At 60.9% G+C, this 17,500-nt stretch overlaps 1 protein-coding gene across 1 annotated transcript in view; it reads left to right on the top strand.

Moving 5' to 3' along the window:
• The first annotated feature begins 6,593 nt into the window (after positions 1 to 6,593).
• The window catches only part of FAM83A (family with sequence similarity 83 member A), a 17,371-nt gene continuing 6,464 nt past the window's right edge, over positions 6,594 to 17,500 (top strand). The window contains 4 exon segments of the mRNA XM_084864866.1: positions 6,594 to 7,144; positions 14,724 to 14,888; positions 17,311 to 17,374; positions 17,377 to 17,434. Coding sequence (XP_084720992.1) covers positions 6,668 to 7,144; positions 14,724 to 14,888; positions 17,311 to 17,374; positions 17,377 to 17,434 — 764 coding nt within the window. The 5' untranslated portion in view covers positions 6,594 to 6,667.

Here is a 17,500-nt window from a genome sequence, read left to right as displayed (position 1 = left end):
AACGCGAGGACATGCCGTACCTGCCCAAGTTCAAAGCTCTGGTAGCCGGGGAGGCGGGATTCCGTCCTGAGTTAGAGGCTGCGCTGGCACCTCGCCCCAGCAGCAGCTCCTCACAGCGCTCCTCTGCGCCTTCACATAGCGCTGAGAAATAGATGAGCGTGTCCTTGTATGATGTTCAGTGGATATCTCAACTTTCTCATAAATGCAAACAGTTACAAAGAATGTAATTGCAATACATATATGCTGGTTTAAAAATAAATAAAACTGCATATATGAACTTTTCAAATATGTTTTATTGATTTCTTTCTCTTTTTTTTACAGAGAAGAAGGGAGAGGGATAGAGAGCTAGAACATCAATGAGAGAGAGAGACATCGATCAGCTGCTGCTGATGTGCTGGCAACCAAGGTACATGCCCTTGACTGGAATCAAACCCGGGACCCTTCAGTCCGAAGGCCGATGCTCTATCCACTGAGCCAAACAGTCAGGGCTGCATATATGATTTTTAACATGCATCCAATGAAATCTAAATGGCCCATGGAACCTGGCCGGCATGGCTCAGTGGTTGAGCATCGACCTATGAACCAGGAGGTCACGGTTCAATTCCAGGTCACACTCGGGTTGCAGGCTCGATCCCCAGTGCAGGGCGTGCAGGAGGCAGCCGATCAATGATTCCCTCTCATCATTGATGTTTCTATCTCTCCCTCTCCCTTCCTCTCTGAAACCAAGAAAAAAATATATATTAAAGATAATAAAATAAAAATAATAAATAAGAAGTGTAGAGTGGCTCACGAGGCTGGGTGAGTGACACAGTTCCCGGGAAGGAAGCAGGCCAGGGAGCAAGGCCCTGTGTGGGGAGGGAAGTCACCTGTGGTGCTTGGGAGGCGGCCAGGTTCCCAGGCCCGGCCCCTTCCCCACCCTGAATTCCGCTGCGACAGGCCAGGAGCCAGGGCGCTGCCAGCGTGGCCGGTCCCGGGAGGCTCAGAGAGGCCGGCGGCAGGGAGAGGTTCCCTCACACACGCCCCGTGGGAAGCAGCCAGCGGCTCCCTGTCACCCTCCAGGGCAGCGGAAGGCCAGCCGCCCGCTCCGTTTGGACTGGGTGCGTGCACGTGTGAGTCCGCCTGGTGTTGCTGGAAGCTTCTGAGGGTCATTAGGGCTCACCCTGCCAGCTGGGATGGTCCCCCATGGGCTCTGCTGTTCCCCCACTGCGGCCAGAGGCGGCCATCACAGACGCATCCGGCCGGTCTGGGTTCCTGAGTAACCGCTTCAGTAGTTCCCACCATCGCTGAGAGGAAGGCCAAAGTCCTCCTGCGCCCCCTGACATCTGACCTCTTGAGGTCATCTCTTCCCACCCCTCACCAGCACCCACACAACTCTGCACTCCTGGGGCACCCATTCCCTCCGGCCTTCCCCAGCCAATTCCTGCTGCGCCTCCACCCGTCATGGCCTCAGAGAGGCCTCCTGACCCCTGGCCGAGGTCAGCGTCCCTGCTCTGTATTCTCATGGCTCTTGCTCCTCTGACCTTACACTCACCCAAGTTCAATGTCATGACTTCTCATTTGCTGCCTTTCCCACCGGACTGTAGGCACCACCACAGCACAGGCCACGCTGTCGGCCGTGCGTGGCCCGCAGTGGGCCCTGAGCGTTCGATGATGGAGGAAATGCTCTCAGCTCTACCCTAAGTGCTTGTCTTTCTTGCAGTCGGCTCAGCTCTGTGTCCCCAGCTTTTAGTCTGATCCCAAGTCCCATGCCCTAGTTTCAAAGATATACAGGCTCCGATTTCAGAAACCAAGGGGGCCTTTCCGTGAACTGGCCAGGAATGGACTTCTAGGTCCACACCCACTCTCCACATACCGGTGGGAGGCGGCGAGGGCCCCTAACCAGGGGAGATGGAAGATTACAGCGCTCACCTCCCAGGCCTTCCCCTCCGTCCCCTCTGACGGGTGACACAGGTGGTGGAGGGTGCGGGGCCCCAGGAGCTGGGCCGCCCCTTCCCGGCTCAGCCCTGGAACGGGACGGTGGTTTTGCCCGCAGACCCAGCAGGGGTCATGTCAGCGGCGGGCAGAATCAGTGTGAGTCCTGACACCACAGGCTGTGTGAGACACAGCCCCGAGGCCCCTCTTCACAGGCAAAGGGGCGTCGGTTCTCACCGGTGGAAGTCAGGCATGGGGGCTGGGCTGCTGACAATGCGTCCTTCCCAATGTTATCACCAACACCTGCTCCCGCACTGTCCTTCCAACGTGGCGTTTGTGCCTGACGCGGCACCACCACGTTGTGGCAAAGCTGCACCATCTGGCTCATATGTGAGGTTTCGAGGCTCCAGCTGGTTTAGGTGGCAGCCTGGCGGCTGAAGGGAAAAGTCTGGTTACCAAGTGCCATTCACCGGGAGCGCAGGGCCCCTCCAGGGCCTCGAACATGCGGACACAGGAGGCACTCCGTGTTTGTGAAATAAATGAATGCTATAAAGCTTGCTATCTTGAGTTCACAAATCTTTTTCTTGAGTTCACAGATCATTTGGTCCTGATTAGAGAGAGGAGGGAGGAGGGAGGAGAGAGAGGAAGGGAGAGAGAAAGGAGGTGAGAGAGAAACATCGTCGGTTACCTCCCACAGGCGCCTCAACCGGGGATTAAACCCACAACAGAGGAATGTGCCTGAGTGAGAATCGAACCTGCACATTTTTGTTGTAAAGGATGATGCTCCAACCAACGGAGCCATTCTGGCCTCGGGCAGAGCAGGTCCTTGCTCACTGAAGGGGAGCGGGAAGTTGGCCACACTGACTGAGTCACCCTCACAATCTTTCAGTCCTTAGAACAAGAGGGGCGCTCAGGAAGCCCCAGGTAGACAGTGTTGGTAGAACGTGCACATGTCAAGAAGTGGAATAAGCCGAAACCGGTTTGGCTCAGTGAATAGAGTGTGGGCCTGCCGACTGAGGGGTCCCAGGTTCGATTCCAGTCAAGGGCATGTATCTTGGTTGCAGGCACATCCCCGGTAGGGGGTGTGCAAGAGATAGCTGATCAATGTTTCTCTCTCATCGATGTTTCTAACTCTCTATCCCTCTCCCTTCCTCTCTGTGAAAAATCAATAAAATATAGATAGTTTTTAAAAGAAGTGGAATAAAACCACTGAGTTAGTTTTGTGGGCATTTCCACTTGCTGGTAAGAACGCAGCAGGAACACGCGCATACACAAAGTATGCACACACTGTGTCATGTCAGCGATTCCGCCTACAAATTCAGTGCTTTCACATCTGCATTTAAAATGGCATTGCACAATATAAAGATGACTGGTGAAATTCATGCTCATAATTTTGAACTTTACTTTTTTTTAACTTAAAGCATCAAATAGCAAATTTAAAAAGCACTATGAGAAATCAGCGCAAAGGCTGCAGCAGAAAAGAAAAGGCTTTACATCTTCCTGCCATCATTGCCACTTTTCTTTCCTTTTGCTTTGAACAAGGGACCCCATGTTCTCATGTGGCACTGGGCCCCACAAATTATGCCAGCGGGCCCGGCTGTCACCAGCCATGCATGTCATCATTTCTTACTTCGTGCACTGACAAGGTTGTGGAGCTTCTGCAAATTTGCTGGCCAAAAATGGAGCTGCCCCGGTTTTCTTGCATCAGAAATCCAGAACAATGGACTGGGAACTCCAAAGTAGATAGCTTGCTGCCCTGGCCTAGTAGCTCAGTTGGGTTAGAGCCGTGGTCGGCAAACTGCGGCTCGCGAGCCACGTGCGGCTCTTTGGCCCCTTGAGTGTTCTAACGCCACTTCTTCAAAATAGACTCGCCCTGGCGGAAAACCGACTTCTGCGCATGGGCCACGAAGTTTCAATCGCACTGTATGTTCGCACGTGGTATTTTGTGGGAAAGCCACACTCAAGGGGCCAAAGAGCTGCATGTGGCTCGAGAGCCGCAGTTTGCCGACCACTGGGTTAGAGCATCATCCCAGCATACCAAGGTTGCAGGCTTGATCCCTGCTCAGGGCACATACAAAAAGTAATGACCGAATAAATAAGTAGAACAACAAATCAATGTTTTTTTTCTCCCTTTCATTCTCTCTCTCTCTCTCTCATCAATAAATAAAAACTAAAAATAAGAAAGTAGGGAGCTTGAGAGAGCAGAGGGGCTTTGCAGCTGTGGGCCCTGGGATGTAAGCTGTGGTTTGCTGGGTGCCACGGACGAACCCGCTGTATACGGCGGCGGGAACGCTGACAGGGCTCCCGGCCGCCTGTGAGCTGATCACATGCAGAAAGGACTGATCGGTGTTGTCAGGGGGCTATTTGCCCGTCTACTGGATTATGCCAACTGATTTCCAACGTAATCGCATGTCTCAGTCCCTGGGTAACGAGTCTATACCGTCTCCAGGCCTGGAGGGGGCAGCGGTGGGGAGAGGGTGGCAGCTGCCCCATAAGGCACCCTCTCCTCCCAGCTCGGGGGCCACAGCCCAGGCTCTCAGGGCGGCTGCCTACAGGCAATACCGTGTGTGTACGTTCTCCCAGGGTGAGCTGGCCTCTGCCCCATCTGTTCACCCAGCAAGCGCGGATGGAACGCCCACTGCCTGCCAGCTCCAATCTGGGATGGGCACTGGGGTGGTGGTGCCAGAAAGCTAAGTCACAACTTGCCTGACCTCCTACCTGTGCGCCAAACTGCTCACTGTCCAAAGGAGATTCTTGCCTAAACCAGCCATGACGGAGTCTGGTTGCAGATGGGAGTGAAGGCTCTGGAGGCAAGCCCACCCCAGGCTCTGCCGCTGGGTCCCAGAGGGATGTCCTTCCCCTCCCTCTGCCTCAGTTTCCTCACCTGCAAACACGTCGCAGAGCTGACAGGGTGCAGAGTGAATGCAAGGAGACCACCGACTCCCTCCCGGTCCCCAATGCTGTTCTCTCCCCTGGAACGTCTCATGGTCTGGATTTGCCTGATTGGCTCCTCCTTGAAGTACATACATCCAAGTCCTAGCTGGTTTAGCTCAATGGATAGTGCGTCAGCCTGCGGACCGAAGGGTCCAGGGTTCGATTCTGGTCAAGGACACATACCTCGGTTGGGTTGCAGGCTCCTTCCAGGCCCAGGCCCTGGTCAGTGCACATGCAGGAGGCAACCAATCGATGTGTTTCTCTCACATCAGTATTTCTGTCTTTCCCTCTCTCTTCCACGCTCTCTAAAAATCAATGGAAAAAAGATCCTCGAGGGAAGATTAAAGGAGGAGAAGGAGGAGGAGGAGGAGGAGGAGGAGGGGGAGGGGGAAGAGGAAGGAGGAGAAGAAGAAGAAGAAGAAGAAGAAGAAGAAGAAGAAGAAGAAGAAGAAGAAGAAGAAGAAGAAGAAGAAGAAGAAGGAGAAGAAGAACGAAGTACATCCAAGATTCCTTCCAGGTGAGGACTCCAATTTGAGTTCTCTATTGAGCAGTGAGGGGGTAGTTCCCAGCTCCCAAGGAAAGAGTTCTGTGATCAACTAGTAATGTCTTCCAGGAGCACAGGCGTGAGGGGACTGGGTGTGACAACACACAGAGAGTGTATTTGCTGTCTATTCCAAAGAGTCTTGGCATGGCACCGAAGGGGCAACAGAGGGAGAGAGCTTTTTAGGTCTGTCCTCTTCAAGGTTCCAGGGATTGTGATGAGGAGATAACATGGAATAAAGGAAGGACGACTCGGGGCTGTGAGTTGAATTCCTTCAAATATTCTTCCCTCTACTACTGGCCTGAGCCACCTGGACCACAGCTCTGGGGAGGTTACAGATGCTTCTAGCAGGTTTCCTCCAAAGAGTAGCCATGCCACCGAGGGACCTCTGGCTCCTGCTGTTCTCGCTGATGGAAGGCCACCAATCCTAGGCTTCGGGCACAGTTCTCTTAGCAGGCATTGGCCGTGCCCTGCTGGCATCCCATGGCGCTCACTGCTCCCAGTCTCCACTCGTGCCTGCCTGAAGGCCTTCTCTGGGTCACAGCTGTGCTGGCAGGCACACAGGGCAGCCGGCGGGGTGGGCAGCAGCCCCTGACCCATGACAAGTGGAGGTTGGGAGGAAATTCTGCAGCTCCCTCCCCCTTGGGGTAGGAATGCTCTGAGATGTGTTCTTTGTCCATGACCATCACAATAGGGCGAGAGATGGGGAGCAGAGCTTTTGCAGAGCGAAGGGAGGACCCGGAGCAGGGGTGTCACCAGGAGAGAGGAGGGCACTGGGGTGCACCCAGCTTCCCTGCTCCTGGGGTCGGAGGCGGGTCTAGGGGGCAGCACGTGCCCCGCCCGGAGACCCTGGGCGTTGAATGCTGGCTGTTGAACCGAGGAGCACAGCAGGGGCCCACAGAGGTGAGGGGCTGGGCGAGGCTCCCCGCTGTCACAAGGACCCGAGGGTCTCGGGGAGATTGTGCAAGAAGCCAGCGGGAACCGGCTCCCCGGCCGCTCGCTGCTGCCGGGAGGAGGGAGTGCCCAGGCCGAGTGCCAGGGCGAGAAGGAGCAGCGCCCCTGGCCCGCGGGCAGGGCAGGCTCTGAGAGGCCCCGCCCCGTCTCTGCCAGGTGAGCGTTGCTCAGAAGGCGGGAAGGGACTCCGGAGCCGCTGAGTGGTGGCAGGCAGCACAGCAGTCCGGAAGCTGGTGCTTCTAGGAACCCGGCTCCCCGGCCCCCCACTGCCTGACATCAGGAACGGCTGGGGTGCCCCCTCCTGGCCACCGCCAGGGACAGGGCAGCATGAGCCGGGCAAGGCAGGCGGGCAAGCTCCGGAGGCGCCTGGAGGACATCAAGAGCCAGTGGGTCCGGCCGGCCAGGGCCGACCTCAGCGACCACGAGAGCGCCCGGCTGGCCACCGACGCCCTCCTGGACGGCGGCCCCGAGGCCTACCAGCAGGCGCTCCGCCAGGAGGGCGAGGTGGACTTCCTGTCCTCCGCGGAGACCCAGTACATCCAGGCCCAGGCCCGGGAGCCCCCCCGGACGCCGGACGCCCCGGGGGGCGCCGAGGCAGGACCCAGGGCCCCGGACGCCTGCTCCCTGCCGTCCGGCACCTACTACCCCGCGGCCTCGGAGGACAGCGAGCCCACCCTGCTGCACGCCTGGGCCTCGGCCGAGAAGCCCTGCCTGCAGGAGCCGGCCGGCGCCACCGTGTACTTCCAGACGGACAAGCACAGCATCAGGGACCTCGTCCGCCGCTGCATCACCCGCTCCAGCCAGGTAGGGGGGACCGGCCAGGTAGCGGGGGGACTGGCCAGGTAGCGGGGGGACTGGCCAGGTAGCGGGGGGATTGGTCAGGTAGCGGGGGGGGGGGGCTGGCCAGGTAGAGGGGGGACCGGCCAGGTAGCGGGGTGGGGGGAACCGGCCAGGTAGAGGGGGGACCGGCCAGGTAGCGGTGGGGGGGTCGGCCAGGTAGAGGGGGGACCGGTCAGGTAGCGGGGGGGGGGGGCTGGCCAGGTAGAGGGGGGACCGGCCAGGTAGCGGGGGTGGGGGGAACCGGCCAGGTAGAGGGGGGACCGGCCAGGTAGCGGTGGGGGGGGTCGGCCAGGTAGAGGGGGGACCAGTCAGGTAGCGGTGGGGGGGTCGGCCAGGTAGCGGGGGGACCGGTCAGGTAGCGGGGGGGGGGGCTGGCCAGGTAGAGGGGGGACCGGCCAGGTAGCGGTGGGGGGGGTCGGCCAGGTAGAGGGGGGACCGGTCAGGTAGCGGGGGGGGGGACTGGCCAGGTAGCGGGGTGGGGGGGACCGGCCAGGTAGCGGGGGGACCGGTCAGGTAGCGGGGGGGGGGGGACTGGCCAGGTAGCGGGGGGACCGGCCAGGTAGCGGTGGGGGGGGTCGGCCAGGTAGCGGGTGGGGGCACCGGCCAGGTAGCGGGGGGACCGGCCAGGTAGCGGGTGGGGGCACCGGCCAGGTAGAGGGGGGACCGGCCAGGTAGCGGCGGCCTGGCTGGCTCCTGGGCCGGGGCAGGCAGGAGGAGGGGACCTGGTGGGGGAGGTGGGGGGGGTGTCCCGCCCTCAGGGATGGTGTCTGGGGTGCCACCCTCTGCCTCACCCGGGATCACTGGCTTCCCGGACCCTCTGTCACAGCCTGGGGTCCCGGTGTCACCCCATCCCTGAGCTAAGTCCTGCCTGGGCCTCATCTTCCCGCCCGTCCCCGCCACCCTGGCTCTGTGCTGCTGGAGACGCTTTCCTGCAGGTCAGCTCTCACCTGGCCGCCGCCTTCTTCTTCTTCTTCTTCTTTTTTAATATATTTTATTGATTTTTTACAGAGAGGAAGGGAGAGGGATAGAGAGCTAGAAACATCGGTGAGAGAGAGTTATGGATCAGCTGCCTCTTGCACACCTTTGTGCCTGAAACCAAGGTACATGCCCTTGACCGGAATCGAACCCAGGGACTCCTCAGTCCTCAGGCTGACGCTCTATCCACTGAGCCAACCGTTCGGCTCACCTGGCCTCCTTACCACCCGACCACCAACGGAGGCGGGCGCTGCAGGTGCACTGTGTGCAGACCGGGCTGGGCAAGTCCGAGAGGACGAGGGGCAGCGTGTGCCCGGGGAGTGGCCCTTCCTCTGGGAATCCGGAGAAGCTTCCGGAAAGAGAGGCTTCGGGCTGGTCCTGAGGAGGTGCAGGCGCCAGTCAGGCACAAAGCCCGGGAGGTGAGGGGCCCAGGCAGAGGGGTCGGCCCGGGGGAAGGCCTGAGCACACAGAGGGTGGGCTGGAGTCCGCAGGCACTCAGTGTGAGAGGCAGGAGGGGGGACAGGACGGGGGCGGCCGGGAGCCATGCTGAGGCGTTCCCTCTTCCCGCCGTGGGCAGTGGGAGCCCCTGGAGGCTCCAAGTGGCCACAGCCCACGTCAACGACAGCCTGGAGCGGGGGCCAGCCCCCTCCCTCTCCGTGGGAGCAGCCCACCCTGCAGCCCGCGTGTGCATGTGCGTGTGCGCACGCGTGTGTGTATGTGTGTGCGTGTGTGTGCACGTGTGTGTGTGCGTGCGTGCGTGTGTGCGTGTGTGTGTGTGTGCGTGCGTGTGTGTGTGTGTGTGTGTGTGTGTGTAGATCACAGACTGCCTGCAAAGGCCTGACAGGCCTCTAAATTGGTGAAGTGCACGGGGGCCGGGACAAGAGGGAGTGGTGGGGTCTGTGGCAAAGAAGGTGGCACCAGCTCAGCACCAGCAGAGCCAGTCTTCCTACCGCTAAGGGGAGCTGAAGAGTCTTCCTTTTAGGTGAAATCTTCTGATTTGCGATGTTTTAAATTCCTAACGGGCTGTGCTGGTGAAAGAGAGGACACTGGCAGGCCGCAGGCCACAGAGGGCAGGCGGGGGAGGGGAAGGAGAGGGCCTCGGCCAGGGATTTATGCCTCACAAGCCCTACCCTGGCTTCTGGGGTGGGGGTGGGGGTCGCTCACCCTGGGAGCAGCGGCCTCAGGTAAGAACCCCCAGCAGGGGCGCCCTCACTGGGGAGAGCGCTGAGCTCACGCACAGGAGCCCAGAGCAGCACAGAGACAGGCCCGGGCGCTGGGAGGGACCCTAGTCCAGCGCGGAGGCCGAGGCCTGGGAGGCTGAGGGAGGGCCAGTCCCCGCAGCCAGCCCCACGCCGGGCCACGCTCCCGGCAGCCTGCCTGGGGCCGTCCGCCAAGCCCACTGCCGCCTGCACGGAGCGTGGGATACCGCTGGGAGCAGCGGCGACATGCAAAGCTGGTGCCCCACCCATTTAAATTTCCCAGACTCCGCTCCCTCCCTCCCATCCCACCCCCGACACAGCCCCCCACCCTGACACAGCCTGCCTGCCCCTGGTTACAGGCATTAAACCTGGAGCCCCAGCAAAAACGTGAGCCTCAATATCAGCTCACCCTTTTTTGAGTTCTTTTCGGCGTAACCAGTTTTAACTTTGAAGCGATCAGAGACAGAGGGAGAAGGCTTGCAGGGGACACACTTCTTCCCTTGGTCCATTCCCGTCCCCCGCCCCCCCCCCCCCCCCCCCCCCCCCCCCGGCTCCGGGGCGGATGGGCATCTCCAGCCGGTGCTGGGAGCCATCTGTGCACCTGGGCAGGAGGAGCGCCACGGCCCTGACCTAGACACAGAGCGGCCCGGGCCACAGGGTGTCCGCAATTCTGTCCGCCCAGCCAGCGCGGCCGGGCACACCGGAGCTCCTTCCCTTCGGAGGCTCAGCTGCCCCGGGAGGAAGGAGAGGAGAGGAAGGGAGGGAAGGGGAGGGGAGGGGAGGGGAGGGGAGGGGAGGGGAGGGGAGGAGAGGAGGGGAGGGGAGGGGATAGAATGGGGTGAGGGTGGGGGGCTAAGGGGTGGGTGGCAGCCTGAGCTTGAGCAACCTGTGTGCTGGAAGCAGACAGGAAGGTGACTAAGGCAGGCTTCATGAGGAGGTGGCCTCTGAGCTGAGTCTCAGAGGCTGAGTAAGAGTTTGCCAGGCAGAGAGGGAGGGAAAGGCATTCCAGGCCGAGGGGTGTGGGCACCACGGTCAGGCCCAGGGGGTGTGGGCACCAAGGTCAGGCCCAGGGGGTGTGGGTACCAAGGTCAGGCCCAGGGGCTGTGGGCACCAAGGTCAGGCCCAGGGGGTGTGGGCACCAAGGTCAGGCCCAGGGGGTGTGGGCACCAAGGTCAGGTCCAGGGGCTGTGGGCACCAAGGTCAGGCCCAGGGGGTGTGGGCACCAAGGTCAGGCCCAGTTCACACAGCCAGCCCCATGCCGGGCCCACACTCGCGGCAGCCTACCTGAGACCAGGGGCTGTGGACACCAAGGTCAGGCCCAGGGGGTGTGGACACCACGGTCAGGCCCAGGGGTGTGGGCACCAAGGTCAGGCCCAGGGGGTGTGGGTGCCAAGGTCAGGCCCGGGGGGTGTGGGCACCAAGGTCAGGCCCGGGGGGTGTGGGCACCAAGGTCAGGCCCGGGGGGTGTGGGCACCAAGGTCGGGCCTGGGGGGTGTGGGCACCACGGTCAGGCCCAGGGGGTGTGGGCGCCAAGGTCAGGCCCAGGGGGTGTGGGCGCCAAGGTCAGGCCCGGGGGGTGTGGGCACCAAGGTCAGGCCCGGGGGGTGTGGGCACCAAGGTCAGGCCCGGGGGGTGTGGGCACCACGGTCAGGCCCAGGGGGTGTGGGCGCCAAGGTCAGGCCCGGGGGGTGTGGGCGCCACGGTCAGGCCCAGGGGGTGTGGGCGCCAAGGTCAGGCCCGGGGGGTGTGGGCACCAAGGTCAGGTCTGAGAAGGTGGGGAGACACGCCGTCCCTCTGGGGGGACAGCGGTCGGCAGGGCCCTCGGGGAGTGACGAGGGTGGGAACGGGGATCAGAGGCCACAGCAGCTCTGCCTTACTCTTTGTGCCAAAGAGGGAGCCGCAGTCCTCTGTAGGATCAGGTGTGAGATGGAGAAGACGTGGGGAGTCCTGGCACACGCAGGAGAGAGTTCGTTGTGGACCCAGTAGCCATGGCTGCACAAGAGTCAGGCACACAGTTCTTCCAGGCAGCCCGCAGGGCGGCCCCACACGGTGGCCCCACAGGGCGGCCTGCCCCCGGGCCGGCCAGCGGCCTCTCACACACATGCTCAGACAGAGGCCTCGTGCCCTTGGGGGACACATGCTCTGCTACGCTAACATCCTCGCCTGCAGCAAGCGTGTGGCAAACTGGCCTCGACCATCGGGCTCATCTAATTAGGGTCCCCCGTGGGGTTTGCTCGGACCAGGGGCAGGCGGCCACGCAGACCTGGGGGGGGGAGCTGGCACAGGCCTCTGTGCCAGGCAGGGCCGGCCGAGCACCGGGCGGGCGGGCAGGAGGCGGGCGGCCAGGGGACGCAGGGGCAGGCGCCCGCCCTCGGCTGCGGGAGGGACAGGGGGCGCAGGCAGCAGTCTGAGGTGGCCTGGTGGGTCACTGGCCGGCTCTGGGCTCCAGAGGGCCCCCGTGGCCCCGGCCGTGCCCTGGGTGGAGAGGGGCAGGGCTGTGTGTGGGGCTGCTGTGTGTGAGTTGAAGAAGAGGGTGGCCGAGTGTCGGCTCTGGGTTGCGGTGTTTGCACACCAGAGACACGCGCACAGGCCGGTGTTTGCGATCGCTGGGAGTCAGCAGCTCCGGGAGGTCCAACGTCATCACCTACAAAACCAGGAGCCGTCATCCATGCGTCCTCCAGAGGGGCCCAGGGTACGGTGACCAGCCGTCCTGCTTTTGGCAGGACAGTCCCGATTTTTAACATTTTGCCCCGCGTCCCACAGCATTTTAAACAAAATGTTAAAAATCGGGACTTTTTAAAAACGTCGCGGGACGTGGGGAAAACTGTTAGAAATTGGGACTGTCTCGCCAAAAGCAGAACGTCTGGTCGGTCACCTTAGCAAGGGCCCTCTCCAGCGGGTCTGTAAGGTCCTTCCCTTTTTCTTTTTTTTAAAAATAAAGTTCCAAGGAGTAGGACACTTCAGTTTTTTGGGTTTTTTAAAAATATATTTTATTGATTTTTTACAGAGTGGAAGGAAGAGGGATAGAAAGCTAGAAACGTCAATGAGAGAGAAACATCGACAGCTGCCTCCTGCACACACCCCCCACACACACACACTGGGGATATGCCTTTAACCCAAGGCACATGCCCTTGACCGGAATCGAACCTGGGACCTTTCAGTCCCCAGACGGACGCTCTATCCACTGAGCCAAACCGGTTTCGGCGGGTCCTTCCCTTCTTAACCACGTAATGCGTGAGGCCAGTTTCTCTGCACACGCTTCACCCAAACAGCACACACACAGACTGCTGGAAGAAGGCATGCGGGCCAGCTGCCTCCTGCGAAGCCAGACGCTACAGAGACGGACAGCCCTCCGCTCACTGCGTTTTGTGGTTGTTTTAGAGCACATGTGTCAAACACAAGGCCCGAGGGCCAAATCCAGCCCGCCAGGCCTTGCAATGTGGCCCGCACCTCGCTGTCATCACTGCACTCCGCTGTCAGTTTATGACATTGTCAGTTTATGACTGTTCAGTAAACCATTCGGCCCGCGATTTAGGCTGGATTTTAGATTTTGGCCCCTTCTCTGATTGAGTTCGACACCCCTATTTTAGAAGATACAGTTATATTTTTTACTAAAACAGCTCTTTGGAATCCTCAACAATTTTTTTTAAATCTTCACCCGAGGGTATTTCCCCACTGGTTTTCAGAGAGTGGAAGGAGGGAGGTGGGGGGGACAAAAAGAGAGAGACATCGAGGTGAGAGAGACACGCCCACTGGTTGCCTCCCACACAAACCCTGACCAGGGTGGGGGATGGAGCCTGCAACCAAGGTGTGTCCCCCTGACCGGAACCGAACCCCAGACCCTTCAGGCCGCAGGCCGATGCTCTATCCACTGAGCACACCGGCCAGGGCCTCAGTAATGTTTCAGAGTGGAAAGGGGTCCTGAGACCAGAAAGTTGGAGAAGTTTAGCAGACAAGCCCCCTCTCCTTGCCCAGCACACACACACACACACACACACACACACACACACACACCCGGCTCCCCTGCCTCTCCCCTCTCTGAGAAGACGGGCTGACTGTAGAAAGAAGGAGTCTCATCAGCCGCTGGGGGCAGGGAGGGTGGGGTGGAGCTTGGAGAGGAGCCAGGACAGCGGCTCCTACCTCCACCAGGCCCACCCCCAGGGGCAGGCGCTGTCTGTTCGGGCTGAGACCCTGCCCTGATGGGCTACCCTCCCCCCCACCTCCCCCCCACCTCCCCCCCACCTCCCGCCCACCTCCCCCCCGCCTCCACCCCCACAGGCCACTGGGCAGGCAGCAGGCCTGAGGGAGGCGGTCAGCGGGACAGAGGAGGTGTCGGGGCGGGGTGAGGCCACCAGAGCAGACACTGCACCGTGTCCCAAAGGCGCGCCCAGCCCTGCCTCAGGAGAACGGCCCCCGGGGGCACACCTGGGACTCGCCGCCATCCTGGGGGAGAATGGCCTCTCTGCCGGGAGCTTGGGTGAAGGGCACTGGTCCTCAGCAGAGAGGGCCGTGCACTGAAATGTGTGCGGGCACTTGATTGTGCCGTCACAGTCTCCCAGTGAGAACATCCTTCCTGACTTCCAGCCCAGGGTGCGCAGTTTGCCAGCCGCTCCCTCCCCTGCCCAGACACTCCCATCAAGAAGTTCTGAACGGCCGAAACCGGTTTGGCTCAGTGGACAGAGCGTCGGCCTGTGGACTGAAAGGTCCCGGGTTCGATTCCGGTCAGGGGCATGTACCTTGGTTGCGGGCACATCCCCAGTGGGGGGTGTGCAGGAGGCAGCTGGTTGATTATTCTCTCTCATCGATGTTTCTAACGCTCTATCCCTCTCTCTTCCTCTCTCTAAAAAATAAAATATTAAAAAAAAAGTTCTGGAGGCTGGAGGTCCAAGGCCAAGGTCGGGCAATGTCAGTGAGGCCCACATCCTGGTTCACAGACAGCATCTCCCACGGAGCTGTTCACAGACAGCCGTGTCCTCCCAGCCGTGTCCTCCCACGGACGGAGGGCTCCTCAGGGAATCCCAGGGGCCGCTGAGCTCGGTGCCAGCCCCTCCCTCCCCTCTGCCAGCCCCTCCCTCCCTCCCCTCTGCCGGCCCCTCCCTCCCTCCCCTCTGCCGGCCCCTCCCTCCCTCCCCTCTGCCAGCCCCTCCCTCCTTCCCCTCTGCCAGCCCCTCCCTCCTCTCCTCTGCCAGCGCCTCCCTCCCCTCTGCCAGCCCCTCCCTCCCCTCTACCAGCCCCTCCCTCCCTCCCCTCTACCAGCCCCTCCCTCCCTCCCCTCTGCCAGCGCTCCCAGGCCCATGGGACCAAGTTCCGCCCAAACCAGTGAGCTCTGGACCTGACCCTCCTGGTGTTTGCCCCCCGCCCTGGCCCAGGTCCTGGCCATCCTGATGGACGTGTTCACGGACGTGGAGATCTTCTGTGACCTCCTGGAGGCGGCCAAGCGCGGGGTGCTGGTGTGCGTGCTGCTGGACCAGGGCGGCGTGCGGCTCTTCCGGGAGATGTGCGACCGGGCGCAGGTGTGCGAGCGGCACCTCCAGGTAGGCCGAGGGGAGGCTGAACGGCGGCCGGGCTGGGGAGAGGGGCCCCGTGTCCGCGGCTCCACACATGAGGCTTATTTCTGGCTCAACGTGAAGGTCAGACGGCCTCCCTCCACTTGGAGCTCCCTCCGGAGACGTGGCCTCCAGGAAGGAGAAAGACAGGGCCCGAGAAAGGGGGGAGGAGGGCCTGCGGGATGAACACCGGGCTTGGGAGCGATTTTCACGCCCACTCACAGCCTTTCTTTATTATTTTTTAAAATATAGTTTATTGATTTTTTACAGAGAGGAAGAGAGAGAGAGGGATAGAGAGTTAGAAACATCGATGAGAGAGAATCATCCATCAGCTGCCTCCTGCACACTCCCTACTGGGGATGCGCCCACAACCAAAGTACATGCCCTTGACCGGAATCGAACCCGGGACCTTTCAGTCCGCAGGCCGACGCTCCTATCCACTGAGCCAAACCGGTTTCGGCTCATAGCCTTTCTTTAAAAAACACATTTTCATTGACTTCAGAGAGGAAGGGAGAGGGAGAGGGAGACAGAAGCATCAATGCTGAGAGAGAATCATTGACCAGCTGCCTCCTGCACACCCCACCCTGGGGATGGAGCCCACCACCTGGGCCTGGGCCTCGAATGGAAATCGAGCTGGTTCATAGGTAGATGCTCACCCACTGGCCACACCGGCCAGGCCCACTCACAGCCCTGTGACCTCCCGAGCTGCCCCGGGCAGGAAGGGCAGGGCCGCTGCTGAGCATCAGCCTCTGGCGCTGCCACCTTCACTGCGCTCCGCTGAGGGGCCTCCCCGCGGGGCAGCCTCAGCGCCTGTGTGACTCGGGGCCGGAGGGAGGGAGGGCAGCCCTCATAGCCACAACAGGAAGCTCGCCCCCTGGGACTTCACCAGCCTCCCCACCTCCTCTGGCAACGAGAAAAGAAACCCCGAGATAAGGGATCCCTCAGGGTCGCCTTTGGGGCAGCTAATCCAAGGTCACATGTCCCCGCGCCTGGCCTGCCCGTGGGGACGCAGCAGGCCCAGCCGAACAGCTGCTGGCAGGCAGGTCCGCCTCCTGGAGGCCGGTCCTCCTCCCGTCCCCCACCTGTCCCCTCCGCGCTGACCGCGGACCGCGGACCGCCAGGCAGCTGAGGCCAGGCACCTGGTGCCACCGGCCCGGGGCCTCTCATTACGGCTCTGCTCGATCTTACCTGGTCCCAGCTGCTCAGCGTGAGGCCTCAGGGACAGGAGAGTCAGTGCCCGCCTCCTCTGCATGGCTCCCACAGGCCGCACTCGCTGCTCGCTGCCCACAGGGGGACGGGGGAGGTGAGAGGAGGCTGAGGAGCAGCGGGAGGCGCTGGTGTCCCCTCCCGGAGCCGCCCAGCTCAGCAGGCGTGGCCGGGCCTCTGAGAGGCCGGTGCTTCCCGCCCGCCTTCATCTCTCCGCCTTCCCAGGCTTCCCTGCCGAGGGCAGCAGGCGCTGCTGGGGAGGAAGGGGACAAACAGGACCAGGATTTGGGCATGGACACACCTTTTTAAACTTATCTTTTCAATTAATATATATATATATATATATATATATATATATATATATATATATATATATATATACTGAAACCGGTTTGGCTCAGTGGATAGAGCGTCGGCCTGCGGACTGAAAGGTCCCGGGTTCGATTCTGGTCAAGGGCATGTACCTTGGTTGCGGGCACATCCCCAGTGGGGAGTGTGCAAGAGGCAGCTGATCGATGATTCTCTCTCATCGATGTTTCCAACTCTCTATCCTTCTCTCTTCCTCTCTCTAAAAAAACGATAAAATATTTTTTAAAAATTAATATATTTGAATTGATTTCAGAGAGGAAGGGAGAGGGAGATAGAAACATCAGCGAAGAGGGAGAATCATTGATTGGCTGCCTCCTGCACAGCCCCTTCCGGGCATCGAGCCCACACCCTCGGCATGTGCCCTTGACCCTTCAGTCCGCAGGCCGACGCTCTATCGGTTGAGCCAGACCAGCTAGGGCAACACAACCCTTTTTTTAGACAAAACAACGGAGGGTCCAGTGAGGTCTCCTCCCAGCTGTCTCCGCTGGCCGCCCTGAGCCTGCCCGCTGACCAGCCTGGGGTCAGGCACTCTGCCTAAGGTCACTCACGGGCAAGGCTGGCCCTGCCAGGCCTCCGTGGTCCACGGGAGCCGAGACTGGCGGCTCCAGGGGCACCGGCCCTCGGCTTCTATTTCCTGCTTTCTACCACCCCGCTCCCTTTTTGTCCTCCGGTTACTTTGAGTATTGTCAGGACAACGAAGGCCATTTAGAGAATTCAGCCAAGGACAGAGTGAACGGCCCATCAGCCCACCGGCTGGGACAGCCCCGTCTCCGCGGTGCTGAGTGTCCTCCTGGGCAGCCTGGCGTCTGTAAGTCCGTGACCGCCCTCCCCGCAGAACCTCTCCGTCCGGAGCGTGGGGGCGGAGGTGTGCTGCGCCACGTCCGGCAGGAAGTTCGCCGGCAGGTCCAGGAGAAGTTCATCATCTCCGACTGCAGCTACGTCCTCTCCGGATCCTACAGGTGAGCGGGCCCCCCGCCCCCGCCAGGCGCCAGGTGCACACACACACACACCACACACCACACACA

This window comes from Pipistrellus hanaki, assembly GCF_964339955.1.
Source record: "Pipistrellus hanaki genome assembly, chromosome: 17".
NCBI classification, from domain to species: Eukaryota; Metazoa; Chordata; class Mammalia; order Chiroptera; family Vespertilionidae; genus Pipistrellus; species Pipistrellus hanaki.
The sequence above is the reverse complement of the archived record's forward strand: the minus strand, read 5'-3'. Positions and strand labels throughout refer to the sequence as shown.